The sequence below is a fragment of the Anabas testudineus genome, chromosome 24 (assembly GCF_900324465.2).
Source record: "Anabas testudineus chromosome 24, fAnaTes1.2, whole genome shotgun sequence".
Lineage (NCBI taxonomy): Eukaryota > Metazoa > Chordata > Actinopteri > Anabantiformes > Anabantidae > Anabas > Anabas testudineus.
Window position 1 is genome coordinate 10,277,528 of NC_046632.1, and position 18,545 is coordinate 10,296,072.

At 41.5% G+C, this 18,545-nt stretch overlaps 2 protein-coding genes across 3 annotated transcripts in view; both read left to right on the forward strand.

Moving 5' to 3' along the window:
• Nucleotides 1-291: 291 nt before the first annotated feature.
• Nucleotides 292-7,656, forward strand: acbd3 (acyl-Coenzyme A binding domain containing 3). The gene is made up of 8 exons (XM_026341589.1): nt 292-597; nt 1,793-1,934; nt 2,170-2,310; nt 2,508-2,666; nt 3,135-3,309; nt 3,569-3,803; nt 4,319-4,606; nt 5,188-7,656. The coding sequence occupies exons 1-8, from the start codon at nt 330-332 to the stop codon at nt 5,400-5,402; spliced, it is 1,623 nt and encodes a 540-aa protein (XP_026197374.1). The 5' UTR covers nt 292-329; the 3' UTR covers nt 5,403-7,656.
• A 1,778-nt stretch (nt 7,657-9,434) lies between these two features.
• Nucleotides 9,435-18,545, forward strand: part of nhsl1b (NHS-like 1b) — an 83,004-nt gene continuing 73,893 nt past the window's right edge. For both annotated transcript variants that reach the window (XM_026340843.1, XM_026340845.1), the window contains exon 1: nt 9,435-10,135. In XM_026340843.1, the coding sequence (XP_026196628.1) occupies nt 9,817-10,135 (319 nt within the window). In that variant the 5' untranslated portion in view covers nt 9,435-9,816. The remainder of the gene's footprint in view (nt 10,136-18,545) is intronic.

Genomic DNA, 18,545 nt, shown 5'->3' on the forward strand with positions numbered 1-18,545 from the left:
AGGGATCAGTTTCATAGTCGAGTACTTGTACTTTTGTTTTTATAGTTAATCCTAGTACAGTGATTTCTTTTAGGCAAATTTAATTTGTATACTACTATGAACTACTATGAACTGTAAACAACATTATTGTAAAAATATTATATATTTTTTATATAATTGTTTTTATTTGTTTTAAACAATCCTGCGTGTGAAAAACGTATTTTATGTGAATATTTTCTCTTTTCACTTAAAGCGTCGTCACTATTTACTCGGGAGGAAAAGAACTGTCCCGGAACTTCCGCCCGGTCTAAACGGAAGTAGGTACGTGGCCGCTTCAGCTGACAGTCAACATGATGGCGACAGAGGTTCAGAGCGGCGACCTCGATAGTGCTACTTCCAGCCGGCTCGAAGTTTCCATCGATGGCCTCACCCTCACTCCCGATCCCGAGGGCGAACAGAGCCAAGTCGAAGAGCCGGACTCTAATTCCGCGGAACCCGAGACCGGTACACCGGGAGCCGCTGGAGGCGAAGATGGAGAGACTGCCAAGTGTGGGATAGAGAGGAAATGGGGCTTTCCTTTACAGGAGCTGTACGGAATGGCACTTAAATTTTTTAAAGGTATTTCACATTTGTTATAATCGTATCGCGTTAACGCATAACGCCGATAAGTAACTGATAACGTTGAACCGACTGTTGGACCGAGAGACGGGTCCGTCGTTGGCTAGGTTAGCATCGTGCTAACGTCCCTAGCTGTCACCGCCGGAGCTGCTGCTGCTGTCAGCCGCAACATTACGTTAGCTACACGGCTAACGGCCAGCTAGCAAGCTGTTAGCTGGCTGTTGTAGGGTGCTGAGCCCGGGGTTAGTCCGTCTCTATGTGTGTGTGGCCAGGGAACACCTTAACCTAGCTGATTAGCTGGTGTTGCCCTTCTTCTGCGGCTAGCCTCACCTGAGGTGCGACAGCTCATTCATATGACGATTAGCCTCTTTTACAGCTGAGAGTCTTCCTCATAGCTCCACCACTCCCATGCTGCTGCTGCCCCATCAGGAAAACCAAGAAAACGTGAAATGAATCGCTTGCATTTAGATTTTCAAAGCACAGTAACTGAGGGAGTAGATACCTTTTATTCAATTTACATTTAGAAAAATAAACACACATTCAACATATTCCAGCATGTAACGTGCATTAACATGACTCATAACACGAAGATTAAAGGCGTGTGTATCGTAAATCTGTCATCTTACAAGAAACTTCAGCATTTAAAGAAAACTACTGCTCATCATGGCTCACTGTAATAGATTTAAGAGGAGGTGTAGTCAGTGATCAGTTTGCAAATGTCCTGAACACATATTGTACAAGTCTTTTGTACTGTTTTTGTTACGCTGTAATACTTGTGATGACTGTGCAAACAGGTTTGGGCCACATGGCCACACTGTCTTTGATAGTAATCTGTGCATTGTATACTTAGGGTAGGTACACTTGCTCAAGTTGGATAAATAAACCTTTTCCTTGCTTAACTTTAGTTTTAACAACAGTTGCAATGTGATTTTTATTTTTTGACCCGTGATTTTTACAATAATCTTAGCCATAAACATGTGCCAGTTTTTTTTTTTTTTTTTTTTAGGTGGTTAAAGATCACATTTAGTAGTGCAATCGTGACATGGTCTGATGTTTTGAAGAAAATGGCACCTTATGCTACTTTGGTTCATATTACCACTTGGCACTAAGAAACAAAAGTGTATTGTATTAACAAGTGCTCGTCATAGCAAGATATAGAAATAAATAGAAACTGATTCTACTTTACAACTCTTAGATAAAGATGGTAAGGCCTTCCACCCGACCTACGAGGAGAAGCTTCGACTAGTGGCTCTGCACAAACAAGTGTTATTGGGCCCTTACAATCCTGATGCTTCACCAGAGGTTGGCTTCTTTGATGTCCTTGGAAATGACCGCAGGTAACGACATCAGACATCTGTGTGTGTGTGTGTTAATGCTTGTGACCTTTGAATTCTCGTAGACAATTTAGTTGTGTTTGAGGAAATGCGCATGCACAACTCTCCGGTTAGTGAAGTGTTAATGTTATGTCGTTTGTAAAGCAATAACACGTCAAACAAAAAACACTGAGTTTCTGAGCCTGGTATGCCTGGCTGCATCTACTGTATTCACCACTGTCTGTCTCTCTGTGTGCAGAAAAGAGTGGGCCTCTCTGGGTAACATGGAGAAGGAGGACGCCATGGTGGAGTTTGTCAAGTTGCTTAATAAGTGCTGTAACCTCTTTGCTCCCTACGTCACATCACACAAGATTGAAAGGGAGGAGCAGGAGAGAAAAAGGTAGGGTGCTCGACTTTATTTCCCTCGAGCGAAATCCCTCTGCTGCAGAGTCTAAATACAGACCTAGGTTTAGTTTGTCCTACATGCAGCTACAGAACCTGTGAAGCAACAGGGGTATTTGACATTTGTTGCATCATGGTGTTTAATCAACCATTTGCATCACTTACGATGGCCTTCATGACTGTGCCGCTTCACAGGAAAGAGGAGGAGGAGCGTCAGCGGCGGGAGGAAGAGGAAAGGGAGCGACAAAGACAGGAGGAAGAGAGACGGAGGCTTGAGGAGGAGGAAAGGCTGAGGAGAGAGGAAGAGGAAAGGAGACAAGTAGAGGAGGAGAGGCTACGGATTGAACAGCAGAAGTATGTGTCTTTGTGTCACTGTGTGTTTGCATAATGTGCTTGGGCTAGCTGAGTACTGACTTGTCTTCTACATATTCATCACTATTCGCTGACACTGATATCTACAGCGGTATTGTCTTTTCAGGCTTTGAGCTTAACTTGAGTTATTGTCAGGCGGGTCACTTTAGCAGTGCTACATTGTGCTGCAACCTGGTTCAAAGGACACAGTCTCCCTAATCTCTCTATTTTACATTTACATTTAGTCGTTTGGCAGATGCTTTTGTCCAAGGTACAAGGCAAAGGCAGGGTGAATGTCTACTGGAGACAGACCAGAGCTGGGATTTGAACTCTTTACACCCCCTTCCATCCGAATAGAGGGTGGCGATCTTACCACTACACTATCCATTTTAAAACCCTTCAACCTCCCATTGTCACCAATCATTTCCATTTCTATTTTTGCTAACTCTCGGTTTCTGTTCCACTTCCCAGACAACAGATAATGGCAGCACTGAATGCCCAGACAGCAGTGCAGTTCCAACAGTATGCGGCCCAGCAGTACCCCAACAGCCCAGAGCAACAGCTAGGCCTCATCCGTCAACTCCAGGAGCAGCACTACCAGCAGTACATGCAGCAGCTGTACCAGGTCCAGCTGGCCCAGCAACAGGTAGGATGTTTTTACTGACAGAGGGATAGGATGTCTGGTTGATTTTACTGTTTAATGTATAAGTGGTTTATTAAAAACCTTTTGTAGATCTACAGTAATATTATATTTATTCAAGAGCCAAAAATAAAACTGCTGTGAAAACTTGAAAAATAATCCAGAATGTGTCATTAAATGTATTTAAGAGCAGAGCATTTTTGGTTTATGCTCCTAATTTGGTATTAAAGTGTTTTTATTCACTGTTGTCTTCTTTTCGTCCCAGGCGGCTTTACAGAAGCAGCAGCAAGCAGATTCTATGACGCATGAATCCAGCAACTTCAACAGTGGTGACGCCATCCACGCTTCAGCAGCTGGACATTTATGTGCTGCTTCCCCACCTGCTGGTGAGGAAGTTCCCACACTCAATGGAGGCCAGTCAGACACGTACTCTGAGAGCATGGACCGGGAGCCAGAGCAGGAGCCAGCAGAGGAGGTCTCAGAGAATGGACCTTTATTAGGTCAGTGGGCTGTAGCCGTGTTTGTCTTATATAAAACAATAGTAACACACTTAGTGGAGTTCACATTATCTGGAAAGAATCTATATTTTCCTTACGCTTTGTGCAGTTAGTTGGTACAACGCAGGAGGGAAATCTCTCTGTCAAACAAAACGTAATACCAGACTTGAAACTTGAGTCTTATCTGTTGCATCCCTGTAGATGTGACTTGAAGGGCAGAGAGGAGAAGAGCCAGAACAAGTGATACATGATACTTGGCTGGTCCAGGTGCAAACTCTGCAAACAGCAGAGAAAGCACTTACACTAGAAATAAACAGTTCCTTGTTTTGCTGATTCCTAAACATACATTCTCATATTAGTCATATTAGTCTACTGTGTTTTGGGAAGGGATGGACAGATTGACCTTTAGCTGACTCTTTGAAAGGATCATATGCTCTCCAACTCTTTCTACATTACTTACATCACTTCAGGGGATTTGTAGTCCAGATTCTAAAAAGCCTCTTGTCCCTCGATTGCAGCTGATTCCCCACCAGTTATAGCTGCTCCTTCCATGTGGACACGGCCTCAGATCAAGGACTTTAAGGAGAAAATCCGGCAGGATGTAGACAGTGTGATCACAGTGGGACGCGGCGAGGTGGTGACAGTGCGTGTCCCCACCCACGAGGAGGGTTCCTACCTGTTCTGGGAGTTTGCTACGGACTATTATGACATCGGCTTTGGGGTTTTCTTTGAGTGGACGGATGCTGCCTCTGCTTCAGTCAGCGTGCATGTGTCAGAGTCCAGTGATGAGGACGAGGATGATGAAGGTGAGGTGACGATGGGAGGTATGCGTGAAGTGTCACACATGTGTCTGATACAATGTTTTGGCCTGGCGGCAATGTCAGACCAACCTTTAATGAAGATTAAAAAAAAGACAATGTGTTGAAAACTATAATTAACACAATGATGTGTATGGGTGTTGGCTGTCCCTCCAAAATCACCAATGTGTGACCAGGAAATATATTAAATTATCAATTTTCCACAAATTGAATAGGGAGCTTGTAAGTGTCATTACTGGAAATAAAATGATGTGTTATTATCCCTTTGATTTGTTGTTTAATGATATATTCTAAGTCATGTTTGTGTGTCTGGCACGCCATGTGGCAGATGAAGCACTGCTTATGATGATGTTGGTGGTGTGAATAGAAACCTGGTTTTGTGAAGTTATTCTTTGCACGATATTTAGCTCAAGCTATCTAATTATGTTAATAGGAGTGAGGCACAGCATAGGTATAGTTCGATATTATTAATTTTAATAATAACGTTATTGAGACAGGACATTACTAAAGGGATACTTGGAGACCTCTCTTCCTGTTTACCATAACTTCATGTGTTCTTGTGTCCATAGGTGAGCCTCCTAGTGAGGAGGAGAAGGCAAAGAAGGAGGCAGGGAAGCCCCAGGTGGATGAGATTGTGCCGGTGTACCGGCGGGACTGTCATGAGGAGGTGTACGCTGGCAGCCACCAGTACCCCGGGCGCGGCGTTTACCTGCTCAAGTTTGACAACTCCTATTCACTCTGGCGCTCAAAGAGTGTTTACTACAGAGTCTACTACACCAGATAAGCCTGAATAGAGACACAGGGGGGAGCCAAGGAGTGTGTATGTTCATATATTTGTGTGTGTGTGTGTATGTGTAGGTGGAGATTTGTGTGATGGGAGCCTGTATGTTTGCGTGTGTCAAGGAGAACGTGATACCAGATGTATTCTGGAAATCAAACACCAGAGGGCGACAAAGAGACACATCTGTCTGGAGCTTGGCCTAATATGTATGTACTGTATGTGTGTCCCAGAATACACCCATGCCACATCCTGTCATGGAGCCCTTGGAGGAGGAGTGTGCATCCTCGTTGTATAGTCACCACCTGTCCTCGCTGCACTCGCGTAAACCAAGCTGTAGGACTTTGCTCTCATATTGTATCGTCCAGCTTTTTTACCCTGGGCTCCTCTTCTATCAACAACACTGTCCAACGTGGCCTTGTGGCTGCTTCTGCCCTAAGTGACACATTCATGACCATGAATGGAAACTCGGCGAGTCCCGCAGTACTCTGTGAGCCAGCGTTTCCCGTTTGGTGGTAATAGTGGTTGTTTTATCCCACGTGAACACAGACAATGTTGAAAATCAAATGATGTTGCAAATGTACTTCATAACACTATGCCTTTTGTTCCACAGAGAGCCTCTGGTCTTTCCTAGCTCTCTCTCTCACACACACACATGCACACACACACTTCAAAAACACCCAGTGTACATGAACGTGTCCGTTTGCGTCGTTTAACAGCTAGCTGCCACACGTATATGATGATCTGAGAAGATTGTTCAGTAGAAGCAGTGCTCTTTTTGACGTTTTAAAATGTTGTTTTCACTCTTTATTTCACCTTTTTATTTTTTTGATTCCTTCTGACACCAAGAGTATCTTTTTAATGGCGTCCGCTTGCAGAAGTTATGAAGGATGGGCAAGAAGCCACTGCGTTATGTAGGGTAAACCTCAAATGAAGTTGTGGGTGTTGAGTGAGAACATGCTTACAGAAGAACATACACATGGTGGTGATGTGGGCTATATGGCACGGGACATTCTGGCCTTGTAAACTCAAGTATCTCTGTGTGCGTCTAAAACAAATGACCCAATAAATTCTGTATCTTCTTTCTCCTACCATTACTTTATTTTGTATTTGGCTGTTTTACTTTGTTCCAACTTCAAGCGCTCGCCTCAGTTCTTGTTGAAGGCACCTGTTTGTACGGTTACACCGTACAAACATTACACTCTTCGTCCATAAAGGTAAAAAAGAATGAAGAAAAAGAAGACAGCATTAAGACGGCTGTTATATTACTATTGCAGAACAGAGTTGCTGCACTCAGCTCTGACACATGTACACCCAAAATAAATTTGAAACTGGAGGTCACCACACCCTGTTACACTTGATTTGTTTTTGTTTTTTTTCTTCCTGGTAATGAAGTGAGTTAATTTATCATTTCAGAGACGGTATTGTTGATACCTTATCTGAATATAATTGTCTGGGGTGACATGGTTGCTTTACTAATTTAGCTTTGACATCTAAATGTTTCTCATGTTCAAGGTTCATTCTGTTCATTTTCACATTGCATATGCATGTTTAGTGTACCCACCACCTGGGTGCATTTTAATCTGTGTTTGGTCTGAATCTGAAAACAGTTGTTGAACAGGGAGTGTGTTCAGTGGACATCAGAGACATTAGGTTTCACTTGACCACACTTACTGAACTCTATTTGTATATTTTTATGTGTGTACTCAACCAAACTTTAGAGACCCTGGTGGACTAACTTACACGTTGGGTATTCCTCCAGTGTCCTCGCTGAGTGTCAGTTTATCATATTTAATTAGGGGCTGCTTCTGCCTCTTATCAGTGCAGTGATTTGTGTAACAGAATATCATTACCAATGGCCCAGAAAGTTCAAGAAAGTTCCCTTATCTTTTGTTGTGTGATGTTGTTAAGTTTATAATTGCTCACCAAATGGTTTTAGTCGACATGTGGAGCCTCGTGTGTAAATAATTCTTCAAATGACTTTATATGTGGGTTTTTTAGATGTGGAAGAAGGCTATGGTTTCTGAGAATCAATGCACTGTAAAATATGGTGAATGAGATATGTTTATGCATTTTACCCTGAATGAAAGTCCAAAACTCCTAGGAAGTATAAAACTGAGTCTATTGACACGACAGACAGAAAAACTCTTTTTTTTTTTTATTTTGTATTCTTTTGACTTGCTTGGATCTCTTATGAGTTGCAAGTGTTTTTTTGGGGCATATATATATTTAATCTTGATTAAACGTATGTTCATCTTTAGAACTGGACTCTTTGCTTGCCTTTCTGGGTTTTTTTTTTTTTTTTTAGGATTGACATTACGAATAAACTTTGATGTGTCTGGTGTCCTAGATCTTTCACAGGTTGAAATTGAGACGCTTTACTCTCTCATAAAGTTTAGTGCCACAATAAACTTAGCCCAGTGAGTCAGGACTGCAGCTTTAATGAGTCTTATTGATGACACCTGTGTTTTTTTGGGTCTATCTAAGTGGAAAATGTCTCTACAGAAATGAGAAGTAAAGTTACTAAAGTGAGGACACTACAACTGGCAGTAGGATGTCAAAAAACTATTAGGCTTGTTCCTTTTTCCTCCAGCGGTAAATGTGTCATCCTCATGCTGCTTCCCTGTCAAAGACATTTAGTACTGAAGGAAGGACAAATGCGGATGTTACTTATTTGCAGCAGGATGATGCATCGTGCCTTCGCTGTCTTCCACGATGCACATGGGATGCCACCATGTCAAGACTAACGAACAACACGCATCAATCCAGGGGACTGGAGCTGTATCCGCAAGTCTAATATTGAGTAACTTGTTAAACCATTGCCACACAGCACATAGCTGAGAAATGAGAAACAAACAGTGGAAATGCTGGCTTGGATTCAATGTCACATGGGGAAATGTTAACCTGTGTTCACATGAAGACACCAGAGGGCGCATTAACTTTTTGCCAACTGGACCTTGTTGTCAGGACTTTGAGAAGAATCCACTGAACCTGTGGCCTGGATCTTTTAAACTGAGAGGGGTAGAAATGAGTCCATTAATCAGGAGAGTTTCCCCCTTTTGGAATTTAAAGAGCAGCAGTGGGAAAGTCAGATGGTGAACTGGACACAAGCTGTGTGGACAAACATCCTTTGTACAAACAGAGCAGATAAACCAGAGACAAGCATTCATTTGAATGTGTTGTCCAGGGGATATTTTATAAGGTATGAGCAAACAGCTAAAATAAATAGGCACTGTGTTCTCACTGTGGGGAATGTGGGCTAATACACTTGTTTAAAAACCAACGCATTAGCAAGAAATATGGGAATATTACATGCCTGAAAGTTAGGTTAAAACATTATTAAAACAGTATTTTGCTATCACTGGTAGTTGAACACAAATCTAAACACAACAACTAGAATTAGGTCAATAACTAACAGTTGAATTAACTTAATGCTAAGGCTAGCTTAGCTAAAGCTATTATAGCATAGCTACGAGACCAAACGGGTCAGTTATTGACATAACATCTTAAATAACTTAACATTAATGTTTTATTAAAAACTAAGCAATTAGGTTTTTGTGTGTTAATGCACTGTGACGAGATAGTGTTCATTGTTTAAAAACATTATAATTGAGCCGAAACACTTCAAGTGTACTGTAAATTAGCTAACGGGTAATGCTAGGCTAGGCTAGGCTAGCTGCAGGGATCTGTAGTGTCACATCACTGCGACAAAGTCAATTTTATTTTAATATTTAGTTAAGTTCATTATTAAAACCTTAAAAGTAAGTAGTTTTCATGTGTAGAACTGAATCTAGTTATTGTGATGTTACTAAATGCAGCCAAGCTACTTTAAATTAAATGTCAGCGTATTACTACTCATTTTAAAGCACCGCCACGAAATGAGAATAAATAAATATAACAGTACTTTACCGTTTATCATCATTTATCATTATCAGCGACTCTATTTCTCCTCACTTGTCCGTTTTTTTTGCTCTAACTCCGGCTTCAGCTATGTTAGAGCTCCGGTCCTGGTTTTCCACCGGGCTGCTCCACTCACTCTGGGGGAGGCAGGTACACGCTCCTCCGCAGATCTGGCTCCGGCTCCAGCTGCTACAGGTGGTTGTAGCATGTTCCGGGTCTTGTTGGTACTTTCCCTACTTTTCCTTGTGTTTTTTTCCTCCGTCCTCCTCCTGCTGCTCTGTGTCTGGTCGGATTTGAACAGACTTTGAGAGGCAACGTCTCCAGGCTCCAGTGTACAAAGTCCCACGCTTTGAACAACAAAAATATGGCGGGACTGGAGGATTATGCTGCCCCGCACACATCACGGACTGCGGCGTGCGTCGGATCTGTCTTAACGCTGTGAGGATCGTGCGTGAACATTTTTTGTTTCGGTCCCGCTGGAGTTGTTGGTATGAAATGAGATAAAATAAAAAAATAAAAAATGCCCTTTCATCAGAGGAGCGTTGAACCGCGGCGTGTGAGTCGGTTATCGCCGAGGGATGGCTGGTTACCGAGGGAGGAAACCGGGAGACGAAAGCTGCGAAAGCCGGTGTTGTTCTCGTCTTTGGATGAAGTTAGCTGTCAGACACTGACTAACATCATTTACCAACTTTCCGACCTCTCTCGACACGCCAGCGACGTCTTCCTGGGCATCGAGGTGGAGGCAGGGATGGTGTTGAGAAGGTCCCGCAGGATTCAGGGGCGGCTGCAGCTCCTGCAGGATGAAGTCTGCAAGTTTGATCCCAAGAAAATCCAAATCCGTAAGTTTGCAGCTGTTGCTGGTGGACATGATGCAATGTGAGGGCAGAAAGTGAGATAACCAGGGCATGTCTCTAAACTAAACACTGGAAAATCAATAACATTACCTTTACAGTGAGTTATTACCAGCACCTGAGAGTGTAATACACAAATCATACATATACATACATTGCAGTGTGACACTAATGCACCATTAAGGTACTTAAATACACTATCACCTGTTACCACAGTAAGACAGTTTATTATTGAGGTGTCTGGCTGTAAACACATAAGTGACAGGTGGCTCTTTCTTTTAGTCCTATGCTGCTCATAATAATAATAATAATAATAATAATAATAATAATAATAATAATCATAATAACATGCTGGTCAGGTACAAGATGACAAATCAAAGAAGGGAGCAGTAACCGGTGTCTCCTGAACACATGGCTTTATCTGTCTTGATTCAGACTTGGTTAATATGGGCGTTAAATCCTGTCACAAATGATGGATTTCCTCTCAACACATTGACCATCTGTGTTTTAGTTCATCAGAAAATCTCTCAATCTTTATTTTTAGTTGTTTTTTCCAGCCCTGTGAAGACGTTGGTCAACACATAGATAAATGGAAAATCAATTTCCTGCTGCTCACTTTTGTTGTCTTGTGATTTGTTTGCCTGTCCACGTGAAGCTACCTCCTGTAATCTCATTCACAGGGATTATATATTAACTCAGACTTGTACTATGATTGTTCCAGCTCCATGAAGATAATAGAGACAGAGGTCTGTCAGTTTGTCTACTGGCCTATAATTAGGCCTTTGAGTCAGAACACATCTTCTATATTTTACCACTGCTTCCTGTTTAATAGATTATTATGCAGTAATGTTTATCAGCATTGTGGTTAAGGGATTATATTTCCCATTCATTTCATGCACGGGTCCTTTGTGTATCTAATTTGCCTCTGCAATGGGAGGATTCAGAAGACGAGCCCAAATTCTATCAAACATGGGTGAAGGAGGATGATTTAAGTTCTGACTCACCGTCTTTTGTTTCATTTTACTGTTCTAGTTCCTATCTATTCACCCTGTCTTGGGTCAGACTGCGTGACTCACTCTATTTCACATACACACATTCGCACAGATTCAAAGCTGGTTGCAGGGAAATGATAAAGCGAGCAGACGGTTCCCAGACACAAATGAATGTGATGTATGATGCGCCATGGATTGAACACACTCCTACTGATACTCCTTCAAGCTGTTTTAGGGGGTACCCTCTACATGACAGCTATCAGACATTTAACAGATCATCTGAATTAATGTGTGGCATGACTTGACTGCTCCTTTTTTTTTTTTTTTTTTTTTTCCTGTACCTGTTGAAGTTTAGTTACACTCCTGGACGAGGTTGGGAATTCCTATTTTTAAAGGTTCATTCCATTTAAGTCATTCACTTAGTGGAAGCCAGCAGCTGAAGACAAGGTGTGAGAGAGTAGACAGGAATGTGGCGTGTTACATAGCGATCTGCCGCTGCCAGCTCCCACATAACCTCAAGGCCAATACAGGGTGCACAGAAGCCTCTAGATTCATTACAGCATAAACATGTAAGCGCCAACTCTTTGTACACAAACACCTGTCTTTTAAAAAATGTCCTCACCCTGCAGCATTTATCCAGGAAGAGGGTACTGAATTTGACTGTCCTATTACGAATCAGAACAGCTGGCGGAGATGTTTTGAATGGTTATTTGACTGAAAGGTAATTTGTAACACATGTGACTTCATGAAATGAACATGTTATAGTATTTTACAGCTGCAGCGGTGTGCTATTACCTACGGGGTTATAAAGTAGTCATCTAGATATTCACAGATTCTTTCCTTACTGTGTCTAGTACTGGCCTAAACTCTTTGGTATAGCAGTGGTTAGCCAGCCTAGACGATTATACATACATATTTACATCCATTTATACCACCTGTTACTTTTAATACTATAGTATTATTAATCCAAAGTTTGAAGACCTCGTCGATCTGCTGTTTCTTGCCTGCAGAAGTGTATAAATTGGACAGTATTTGGATTTAAAAGTAATCAACTTAGTTGAATAACCACTTTAAAAAAAAAAAACCCATCTCTGAGGCTAAAACAGTTTAACTGTATTTATTATAGTGTCATAACCTGATTTGAGATTTCTTTATCCTCTGTAAGAAAATTGAGATTCTGAGAAAATGCAGAGGTCTTATAGTTCGCTTGGTCACTCTCTTGTCTTTAACTGCTGTGGGTCAAGATTCCTATTCTAACCCTCATCTCAGAGATGGATCATATTACTGGTGAGGGGCCCCTATGTAGTAGGACTGACACTGAGGGAATGGCGTAGCAGGAGTGTGTGTCTTGGCTTGTAATCATAAGGAGCAGTTTGAACAAGGACATGATATGCAGATGGGATTTCCTCTCTTTGTGTATTTTGACTGTCTCATGCCACTGATCCATTTCTGCAGAAGTACAGAGTACGAGGGCATAGATCACAGGTCATTCTCTCTAACCTCAGAAGGCGAACACCTGACACTCATAGTCAAGAGTTTAAACAAAGTCTAGTTAGCTTGGGTTTCTGCTAAAGGCCAACAGGCCAAGTCTGGCTAATGAATTGCTACTGCCACACCCAGATGAGGATTTTAAGAGCAATCAAATGAACAAGCTCTTACTGTGGTGACATTTTCCACATTAACCAGCTTTCAATAAGCAGAAACAGACATAGAAAGAGAGATGATCGTAGCTTAAGAGTTGGAGATAGACTCTGAACAATCCTGTTATTGTGTCTAAGGGGGTGAAAAGTGCAGCATTAAACCTACACTCCAATTCTCAGATTGGAAGGTAGGTTATTTTCTGGATTGACATTGTGGCATACCTTGTGCATCATAGAAAACATTGGGTAATTTCCTGAATAAATTCTTTTTTACCAATTAATCAGCTGATATGTCTTGATTAAACAGCCATTTGCTTTATTTGTTAAATGTCAAGCAAAAATGGAAAACCACACATTTTTACCATCACAGTTTCCTGGTATTCAAATTGAAATGTTTAAATATCTCTATTTATCTTATCAGGAGGAAAGAATACAAAGATTTTTGTTTTGGCTTATCCGAACTGAAGAAACTAAATAGTTGCATAATAATCTGTCAATACATAAAACAATTAAATGACTAAATTCTTTCAGGTTTAAAGGCGTCTCTTTTAAGTGAAGTGTACTTTTAACTCTATGTTAAACCCTGAACCTCCTTTGCCAAATATAGCACTGGGTTGAATAGGGAGTACGCTATTTTAATATTGAAAGTAGGTCGAACAAGTGAAGGTTAATTGGAGTTGGGAGAGTCTTAGGGCCTCCCTGTCAGATATCTTGGTGCCCACTGGCTACCTGCTGCTTTGGGGCTTTGAAATGGTCTCACACTCTGCGAGAAAAGTCAATACGGAGAGGACACATGTTTCCAGATGACCTGTTAATGTCCATAGTCTGTCTTTCTCACATAGACACATGTAGGCTGTCTGTGCATTCCTCCCCTATCCCTGCGATATTTATAGATGTATGGTTTTGACTGATAATCTTTCGTCTGTAAAATGCTATCATGTTTAATGTGTGTTGATACGTTCAAGTACTTCTCAAGGACCTGTGCATGGCCACATACCCACTTAGCTTGCATGCTGGCAATGAGTGCTTGTGCAGGACTATTTGGGAATGATCACAAAAGCACAGAAACTAAACCTCTACAATATAATTTGAGTTTCTTGTTGTATGACAAAGAATAACAAAGCTTGGATAAACTAATTTTTGTTTATGGTATTTAATCCACCTTATCCTGTTTCAACATAAACACGCACCACATACACACCCCTGGTTATCCCACCTCAAATTCCCCCTAGGCACTAGAGGGAATTCAGACAGGCCGTGGTTCCCTCCATTCATCGATAAAGAGCAGTCATTACGCAGCCAGAATCCACAAGTCAGTTCCCACAGGACCCGTTCCAGCAAACAGATCCAGCCTGGTTCTAGAGGTTGACCTGGTCCCATGCAAGACAAAAGGGGGAGGTCAGAATGGACAGAGTGAGCTGGGGTGGAAATGGGGAACAAGAGTGGGAAAGGACTAGATCATTCCCAGAAATAGAGGGAAATTGCCATTGAACGGCATCTAACTTGGACTGTGTGGATGTGCATGTCCTCTCTCACGCCTTTATGCAGACTGCCCAGGATTTAGATGAAGCCCTGGCGAGAGCACAGAGGAGTATTAGGAAGTGGAAGAGGCAGAGATGACTGATGAATGCAAGTGTTGTTCTAAAAGCTCTCTTGAGTATTTGTGTTTGTGTATGTACTGTATATATCGCTGCTTCAGCAGCATGTCAGTGTTTCCATAAGATCCTTGATAATCATGCTGTCTGTAATTTTCTGACTCCAGCTGCTTCAACTCAGCACTGTTTTGCAGCTCCTTGACTTAATAAAACGAAATCTGTCAAACAGATTTGCTCTTGATGGCATGAGACAGTAGAGTTAATAAGAAACGGCTAAATTTAGAGTTGTGCGTGTGTGTGTGTGTGTGTGTGTTTGTGCTGGTGTACTGTGATTAAGTCTTGAGCAGTTGTGTTAAGCCTGTGTGGACTGATGTTGAAAACCAGATCACTCTATGGTATACACCAGTGTATTTTATAACTCATTTCATTGCATTAGACAGTGCTGTGTAGTTGTTTTGGTTGGTTTCAGGTCTATTTCATAGCTAAATTTACATTGAAGAATGTTTTAATCATTTTCTAGGCGACATACATGGAAAGTCACACATATTGTTGCCACTGTTTATCCTAACTTGTGCATGACTTAGACGTAGCTTGTGGTATATAAAGTGAGATTTTATTACAGCTGTCCACGCGAGCACACGTGCCTACGTTTACTGTGACAGAAGCCAGATGTAGGAGTTGCAGGTTGGCAGTTCGGGTGCTGTAGGGTAATCCAGGGTTTAACCATCCAGCAAAGAGATGAGCGAGATTTAATTTCTACTGTAGTGAGCTCTGAAAGGGAGAGCAATAAAAGGATGGATTGCAGCATCCCTTCAGCTTTTCTTATTTGGGTGTTTTGTACGGGATGTTGTACATTTTTGAGAAACATGTTGACATGCAAGCATTTTTTCTTCCAAGCTCTCCACACGGTAGACACAGTTGCTGTCAGTGTGGACTGAACTGAGCATCACTTTTTAATGCTTAGGCATTAAAATAAATAATTAATCAAATCTTTCAGACTTGTTGTTGTTGTTGTTTTATTACTCCAGCAACTCACAAATGTGTTGTTTGCATACTTTTAAAAGCTGAAATTAGAAAGATCAGAAAAAGTCTCTCCTATATATTTATATATATTTCTATATTTAGAAATAGAAATGTAGACATTTCGGGACTGAGAAATGCGTTTGTTGTCATACCACACACAAATAGGGAATAGTTCGAGTTGAGACTGTGACCCAGATTTTTCACAACTAGTGTTTTGGAAGAGTGGTGTTGCAAATAACCAGATGTTCAGGTCTAAATGTTTTGCCTCTGGAGCGCTAAAAAAGAGCTGAACTGACAACAGAACTTGTTGCTAAAGCTTTGTTGCACAAGTTTGGAAGAGGAAAATTACAGATGAACAAAAAGCCATTGAAAGAGCCGTGTGCAAAATGCGACAGGACATTTTCACATCTTGCATTAAGTGTGTGTGTGTGTGTGTGTGTGTATGTGAGTCTGTGCACGCATGTGACATGACGCTTCAGCATATTCCATTGTTGGTCACTCTCCCTTTTTTTTTTTTTTTTTTTTTGCCTCAGCTTTCCCTCCCTCCTTCCTCTGTTTTAAAGTCCCTTCCTCTTTGCCGTCTCTCTTACGCCCGGTCCTATATCTCTCTTCCTTTCTCTATTCCTGTTGTTTCATATGGCTTCCAGTCCTTTCCTCTGTCATCTCTGTTCATCCTCTGCACTTTGATGTCAGCCCCCACACCACAACAAAGGCGTGGCCCCTTCGTCTTTCTCTCGCTCGGTCTCCCTTGTGATCTCTTTTTCTTCTGTAACTTTTCTGTCTCTCTCTTTTTCACCTCTGTCTCACTCTGTCAGAATAATTGCGCGCACACACACACACACACACACGCACACACACACACACACACTACCTGACCACTAACAACCTGAATGAGGAAGTACCCAAATTAATTTATGCATATGACTCACAGATAAATACGTCTTTGTACGTGCGTCTTTATCACTTACAGTAGGTATTTACTCTTGGTGTGGAGGTTTGTAAATGGACTGTGTGAATGGATGCAAAAACGGCTTACGTACAGGTGATGTAGCATCGACTGACGCAGCCAGACATTCTTGCTTGGTTGTTCTGAGATAAGATAACACTTAGCCTGGTAGTTGTATGTTAAAAACAGGTTAGACTAAACATGGGTGGCTTGCTGATGAGTAGTATTACTGTACTGTGGCCATTAGACCAACAGCATCACAGTAAATATCAGGCCTTTATTTAGTAGATGGTGGGACGACGTCCTTGGCTCCAAATTGAACTGTAATCACAAACGTGTGCAAACATAATGGAGCATTTTGTAACTTTTTCATATGTGACAGAATAAATAAATCCTAAATAAATCCTGTAAAGTTCCACAGTAATCCCTTTTGATGGCAGCAACATATAGGGTTTACTACATCCTGTTCAATGTTATGGTTTAGCAGTGATGTGTACATTAGGGACACGGACATGCAGACACACCCCCGTACAGTACATAATGACTTATTGCGGCAGGTGGGAGCTCATCTTACAGGAACATAAACTCTATTGTTGTCCTGCATCTTTACTTTACTGCACTCAAGGCCTCGAAACACACTGTACACACTCACGCACACACATACGCGCTGACTCTAGGACCGTCTCAGGAAAAATAAACAGGGATTTTCTGCCACATCTGTCACTTGTGCCATTTAACCAACGCACACATGGAAACACCCAGACGCACACGCCCGTGCACACAGATTCAGTGAGTGGTACGTTAAAGGAAATGAAAGGTAGTGGGTATCTAGTGCTAGAACAAATCAATGTAGACCAGAACACGACCAGGACTGTGTCTAAAGAACGTTTGCATTTTAAAACTAGTTAGGATGCAGCTTCGGCTATATTTGGAAGCAGCTAATTCCTTCGAAACAGCTGTCTGTTGGCTCCATTCAGGCACATTTTCGTAAGCATTGGCAACATTAGACAACTTGAATTTCCTCAGCTGAATAAACAAGCTGCGTAACAACAGGGTGATTAAGGCTTTGTCTTGGGCAAGCAGACATAGTGTTTAATCCTCAAGGGACATTGTAATATTTGTTTATTTTACCTGGCATTGTGCAGCTCATTACTTTGTCAGCTGATGTCCTCTAGCAGTAGATGTATTTACAAGTTGCTTTATTAAAGAGCATCAAATTATGTCGGAATTTTACAGCAAATGAAAAGTAGGTAAAAATTGGCTCATTGCTGTAGCTTTATCCTATAATAAAGAGTTTGTGTAATCGATGAATACAACATGCAAATGTACACAGTTTCCTGGTGGATACAAGTATCTGCGTCAATTTCCTGGTAAAATGGAAGCATCAACTTATTTTGGATTTGTTTGTGGAAAATATGGCTACGGACCATACAGTAGTAAAGGCTGAACTCTATGGTCCTATAAGAATATCCTGAAGATCCTGGCTGTGTGGAGTAAAATGCTCAGACTGCCTTGATTTGGTCACACCCTAAATATCCCACCTCTGACAGCTTTCTAATATTTTTACTGGCTAAGTTTCAACAGCCCACCTTCATGTCTCTGTTTTTTTTTTTTTTTATGTAGGGTCACTAAGACTGAAGAGGCTGAAAATAAAAGACTGATTGTCCTCTGTCTCTGCCTCTGTCATCTGTGTTGTTGTAGTGGAGTCTCTGTGTTACACTCTCACTGCTTTCTCTTTTCACTCGGTTAGTCTAAACTTTTAAAATTTAATGAGAATAAAATTTATTCTATTTTCCCCTCACTCTGGGTATGTTTGGTTTGCATGTTATAACATGGATAAATGCAGTAATATTTTTAGTACATGTTTAGAGTTTGAGTAAATGTATTACCGGGCTAATTTGTCTATTAATTACCCGAAGCAAATAGGCCATAATAGGATGCTTTTGTCTCTCCTTTTCTTGCCTGGAGCTCATCTCTGTCTCATTATCTGTGTTCCTCTTTATCCCCACAACACTGCGTGGTGTGTGTGTGTGTGTGTGTGTGTGTGTGTGTGTGTGTGTGTCTGAGAAAGTTTCTGTCACTGTGAAATATGACATACTCCGCACAGGAATCCCTGTTGACTACTGAATCTTCCTCTGTAGCAGCTCTAGCTGTCTGCTTCATCCACAGAGACCTCATTGTGTTTTACAGTTTTTTTGTCAG

Excerpts from the sequence above, each read along its gene's own strand:
- acbd3 (XM_026341589.1), top strand. The coding sequence starts at position 330 with ATGATGGCGACAGAGGTTCAGAGCGGCGACCTCGATAGTGCTACTTCC. Across the intron at positions 2,311-2,507 it reads GAGGAGCAGGAGAGAAAAAG|GAAAGAGGAGGAGGAGCGTC; the intron begins GTAGGGTGCTCG and ends GCCGCTTCACAG. Across the intron at positions 2,667-3,134 it reads CTACGGATTGAACAGCAGAA|ACAACAGATAATGGCAGCAC; the intron begins GTATGTGTCTTT and ends TCCACTTCCCAG.